This window comes from Borostomias antarcticus (genome assembly GCF_949987555.1).
Source record: "Borostomias antarcticus genome assembly, chromosome: 6".
NCBI classification, from domain to species: Eukaryota; Metazoa; Chordata; class Actinopteri; order Stomiiformes; family Stomiidae; genus Borostomias; species Borostomias antarcticus.
Window position 1 is genome coordinate 1,617,786 of NC_140239.1, and position 5,000 is coordinate 1,622,785.

The 5,000-nt window shown below is 49.9% G+C and overlaps 1 protein-coding gene across 1 annotated transcript in view; it reads left to right on the plus strand.

The window, feature by feature from the left end:
• The window catches only part of fras1 (Fraser extracellular matrix complex subunit 1), a gene marked incomplete at both ends in the record, with an annotated part of 162,135 nt that overhangs the window by 116,306 nt on the left and 40,829 nt on the right, over positions 1-5,000 (plus strand). The window contains 4 exons of the mRNA XM_084439588.1: positions 765-940; positions 2,471-2,587; positions 3,383-3,497; positions 4,956-5,000. The exon at positions 4,956-5,000 is cut by the window's right edge and continues 93 nt beyond it. Coding sequence (XP_084295714.1) covers positions 765-940; positions 2,471-2,587; positions 3,383-3,497; positions 4,956-5,000 — 453 coding nt within the window. The remainder of the gene's footprint in view (positions 1-764; positions 941-2,470; positions 2,588-3,382; positions 3,498-4,955) is intronic.

Sequence of the window (5,000 nt, forward strand, 5' to 3'; positions counted from 1 at the left end):
TCTCTCTCTCTCTCCCTCTACCCTCTCTTCCTCTCTACCCTCTCTCTCTCTCTCTCTCTCTCTACCCTCTCTCTCTCTCTCCCTCTACCCTCTCTTCCTCTCTCTCTCTCTACCCTCTCTTCCTCTCTCTACCCTCTCTTCCTCTCTCTACCCTCTCTTCCTCTCTCTCCCTCTACCCTCTCTCTCTCTCTTCCATCTCACTCTCTCTCTCTCTACCCTCTATCTCTCTCTACCCTCTCTCTCTCTCTCTCCCTCTACCATCTCTTCCTCTCTCTACTCTCTCCCTCTCTCTACCCTCTCTCTCTCTCTCTCTCTCTCTACCCTCTCTCTCTCTCTCCCTCTACCCTCTCTTCCTCTCTCTCCCCCTCTGTCTCTCTCCCTCTACCCTCTCTCTCTCTCTCTCTACCCTCTCTCCCTCTCTCTACCCTCTCTTCCTCTCTCTACCCTCTCTCTCTCTCCCTCTACCCTCTCTCTCTCTCTCTCCCTCTACCCTCTCTCTCTCTCTCCCTCTACCCTCTCTCTCTCTACCCTCTCTCTCTCTCTACCCTCTCTCTCTCTCTCTCTCTACCCTCTCTTCCTCTCTCTACCATCTCACTCTCCCTCTCTCTACCCTCTCTCTCTCTCTCCCTCTACCCTCTCTTCCTCTCTCTACCCTCTCTCTCTCCCTCTACCCTCGCTTCCTCTCTCTCTCTCCCTCTCTCTCTCCCTTCTCTTCCTCCCTCTATCCTCTCTCTCCTCTCTCTCTCCCCCCTGCTGACCCTCAGGTGAGGTGGTTCTGGTCCCCCTGCCCGCTGACGGACCCGTGGAGGGCTGGCACCCCTCGCCCGACGACCGGAGCTCCACGCCGACCCGCTCCTTCACCCAGCAGGACGTGAACGAGGGCGCAGTGTGGTACCGCCACTTCGGCGCCGGGGCGCACGCCGACGCCTTCCAGTTCCAGGTGAGTGCCACGGCGACCGCTCGCCTCCTCCTGCCCCCCCCCCTCTCTCGCTCGCCCGGCTTCCCGCCCACGACGGAGGTCGTGGTCCCTGGTATCACTCCCATCACGGAGGTCGTGGTCCCTGGTATCACTCCCACCACGGAGGTCGTGGTCCCTGGTATCACTCCCATCCCGGAGGTCGTGGTCCCTGGTATCACTCCCATCACGGAGGTCATGGTCCCTGATATCACTCCCATCCCGGAGGTCATGGTCCCTGATATCACTCCCACCACGGAGGTCATGGTCCCTGCCGCAGGACCGCTCAGCCCTGAGCAGGACCGCTCGGCTGCCGGCCAGTTTAACACGCCGCCTCGGCCTTCTGTCTCGCTCACTGAGATGAACGCGTTTTTTATTAGCTTGTGTGGAATTCAAATGGTGTTCCAGAAGGTGCCATAACGGTGTAATCTGTCAGAAGCTAAATCTCTCCTAGGTATTATGGAGGTATTTGTGAGTGAATTATACCGAGGGTTTAGACATCATGAGATTACGGCGGCCTCCTCGGTTGCGCGTCAAAGGAGATATTTGTTTTATTGGCTGATTTATTGCGATGTCTGTCTACGCATCAAACGGGGGCTTGTCAAAACTATTGATTTACAGCTAAAATTGCTTTAGAAGCTACACATCTTGCCAAGTGAATTTGGCAATGTTGCAGCCATGACACACCGTACCAGTGCATTTATTTAATATTCATTTAATAGCAGCCAAGAAGCCTTTGGGAATGTGCAGAAGAGACACACACCTCATATTCTCTCAATTCATATGACTCGCACCAAACAATGGCGGTAATCTGTTGTCTACAACAGGGTTTCCCAACCTGGGGTCCGGGCGCCCCGTAGGGGGGCGCCAACAATCGCAGGGGGGGGGGCGCCAGGCCCCAGACAATTTGAGGCCTTAATAATATTAGCTAGATAAAGAATCATGTTATTGACATGTCACACAGCAAATTTAACTGAATACATGATTATATGTGATGAAGGGCCAAAAAGCCTTGTATTTACGCCACTATAATAACATATAAACTACAATACCATATAAACTACAATACCATATAAACTACAATACCATATAAACTCAACAAATTAATTTGAGACTATGAATCATGTCATTAATGTATTATTAACATTAATATTACTGCTACACTGGCGAAGCGCTTCATTGTCCCCTAACTTACACCTGATGGAATTCACATAGAAACACACACAGACTGGACGTTCGCAGAGATTTTTGGGGGGGGGGGCGCAAAATCCATCAAGTGTAAGTTCGGGGGTCTCTGGGGAAGGAAGGTTGGGACCCCCTGGTCTAGAACGCCACATGATGTCACACTAACCCATGGCGAGCGGCGGATTCGGTTCGGAGCGACGATGTTCTTTGGTTTCGGCGTTCTTCATCGCCGTGACGACCACTTGGCGACGTCGCTATCCTGAAGAGAATGTCCCAGGTGATGTCGTCGATGTTTGACGTCAAAATGTCCACGCCCCCCCCCCCTTCCAGGTGTCCAATGAGGGGTTGCCGGACACGCTGAGCGACGCCCAGACCTTCACCATCGGGGTCATGCCCCTGACCCCGGGGTTCCCTCAGCTGGCGCCCAACTGTGACCTACAGATAACGGTAAGGGACAAAAAGCAGAAACAAACGAACGCTATCGTGCTCTGCTGTAGATCTGGGTCATGGAGTTCGGTTTGTGGCTGTTGTATGCAGGGTGTGTGTGTGTGTGTGTGTGTGTGTGTGTGTGTGTGTGTGTGTGTGTGTGTGTGTGTGTGTGTGTGTGTGTGTGTGAATTCCTTGTGCTCACATATCCAGTCTCTTGGTGAGCTGATGTCTATCTGTCAGATAGCAGCACTGTGGCGTTTAAATCAGTGTTGGATGTTATGGCTTCATGTCCGCGCGTGTGTGTGCATGTATGCGGGTGTGTGTATGTGCGTGTATGCGCTACTGTGTGTGTGTGTGTGTGTGTGTGTGTACTGGGTGTGGATAAAATCTACACCCCGTTGTGGATGTTTTGTGTGGGCAACACTGCTTGAATGAAACTGTGTGTGTGTGTGTGTGTGTGTGTGTATGTATGTGTGTGTGTGTGTGTGGGTGTGTGTGTACTGGGTGTGTATAAAATCTACACCCCATTGTGGATGTTTTGTGTGGGCAACACTGCTTGAATGAAACTGTGTGTGTGCATGCGTGTGTGCGTGTGCGCGTGTATGTGTGTGTGTGTGCGCGTGTGTGCGTGTGTGTGTGTGTGTGCGTGTGTGTGTGTGTGCATATGTGTGTGTGTGTGTGTGTGTGTGCGTATGTGCGTGTGTGTGTGTGTGTATATATGAGTGTGTGTGTGCGTATGTGCGTGTGTGTGTGTGTGTATATATGTGTGTGTGTGTGTGTGTGTCTCCTCACCTCTCTCCCCCGTGTCTCCAGGCGCTGGAGGACCGCGTGACCCCGATAACCCCGGCCGCTCTGTCCTTCCAGGACTCAGAGACGCCCAGCGAGAAGCTCGTCTACAACATCACCAAGCCCCTCCCCCAGGGCCAAGGTAAGCTCCGCCCCTGGCAGCGTATATCAGCCACCCTCACACCCGGAGGAAACGTGCACGACGTGCGCACAAAGCCATCTTAGGCTGAGACGCCTTCTGGACAGGAAGTGTGTGTGTGTGTGTGTGCGTGTGTGTGTGTGTGTGTGTGTGTGTGTGTGTGTGTGTGTGTGTGTGTGTGTGTGGAAGGAAGACATTTCAATGCGCAGCGCGGGAATTATTAGTGGTGATTTCAACGTGCTTGAACGTCAGTGTCGGAGTGTTTCATGTGTATTTGTGTCATGTTGCCCACGGTGATGAAGATCACATTCTGTGGGGAAAGCAGTGAATTGAGGATTAACTCAGAGCACAGCTGTTGTGCATGTACTGACCTGGACGCGTTGATGGAGCCGTTGACTGGTTACTGGTTACTGGTTACTGGTTACTGGTTACTGGTTACTGGTTACTGGTTATTGGTTACTGGTTACTGGTTACTGGTTATTGGTTACTGGTTACTGGTTACTGGTTATTGGTTACTGGTTATTGGTTACTGGTTACTGATTACTGGTTATTGGTTACTGGTTACTGGTTACTGGTTACTGGTTACTGGTTATTGGTTATTGGTTATTGGTTACTGGTTATTGGTTACTGGTTACTGGTTATTGGTTATTGGTTACTGGTTATTGGTTACTGGTTACTGGTTACTGGTTATTGGTTATTGGTTACTGGTTACTGGTTATTGGTTATTGGTTATTGGTTACTGGTTATTGGTTATTGGTTACTGGTTACTGGTTATTGGTTATTGGTTATTGGTTATTGGTTACTGGTTATTGATTACTGGTTACTGGTTACAGGTTACAGGTTACTGGTTACTGGTTACTGGTTACTGGTTACAGGTTACTGGTTACTGGTTACTGGTTTCTGGTTACTGGTTACAGGTTACTGGTTACTGGTTATTGGTTATTGGTTACTGGTTACTGGTACAGTAACTTGCAGGAAACAAGTTCTTACCAGCTACGTTCTCAAAACTGCCTCCTGCCGGTTGTACCTAGGACAAGGACAGAGTTGGTCAGGACAGCTGTCCAGGTGACCGCCCCTTTGACCTGGAATGACCTCCAGTGTTCTCTGAGTCTGCAGGAGCGAGTCCGTCTAAGAGTCTTTAAAACCAGGGTCAGAAAGTATGGAGGAAAATGAAATGGTCTGCAAATGTTTTGATCCATAATAGGAAATACTTCTATATAACCCTGCTGATTTAATGTGTAATGTGGTTGTCCTTTCTATTACTGTAAGTGTAGATATCTTTGTGTTTGTATTATATTCATGTTGAAATGTTGTCTGTAACTTTATGCTGCTTTCTTGGCCAGGTCTCTCTTGTAAAAGAGATTTCCAATCTCAATGAGACTAACCTGGTCAAATAAAGGTCAACTAAAATCAATCAATCAAATCAATCAATCAAAATCCAGATGAATGCTTGTGTCCCAGGGGTAGTTGAGCACCGAGACCGTCCCTACGGGCCCCTCAGCTCCT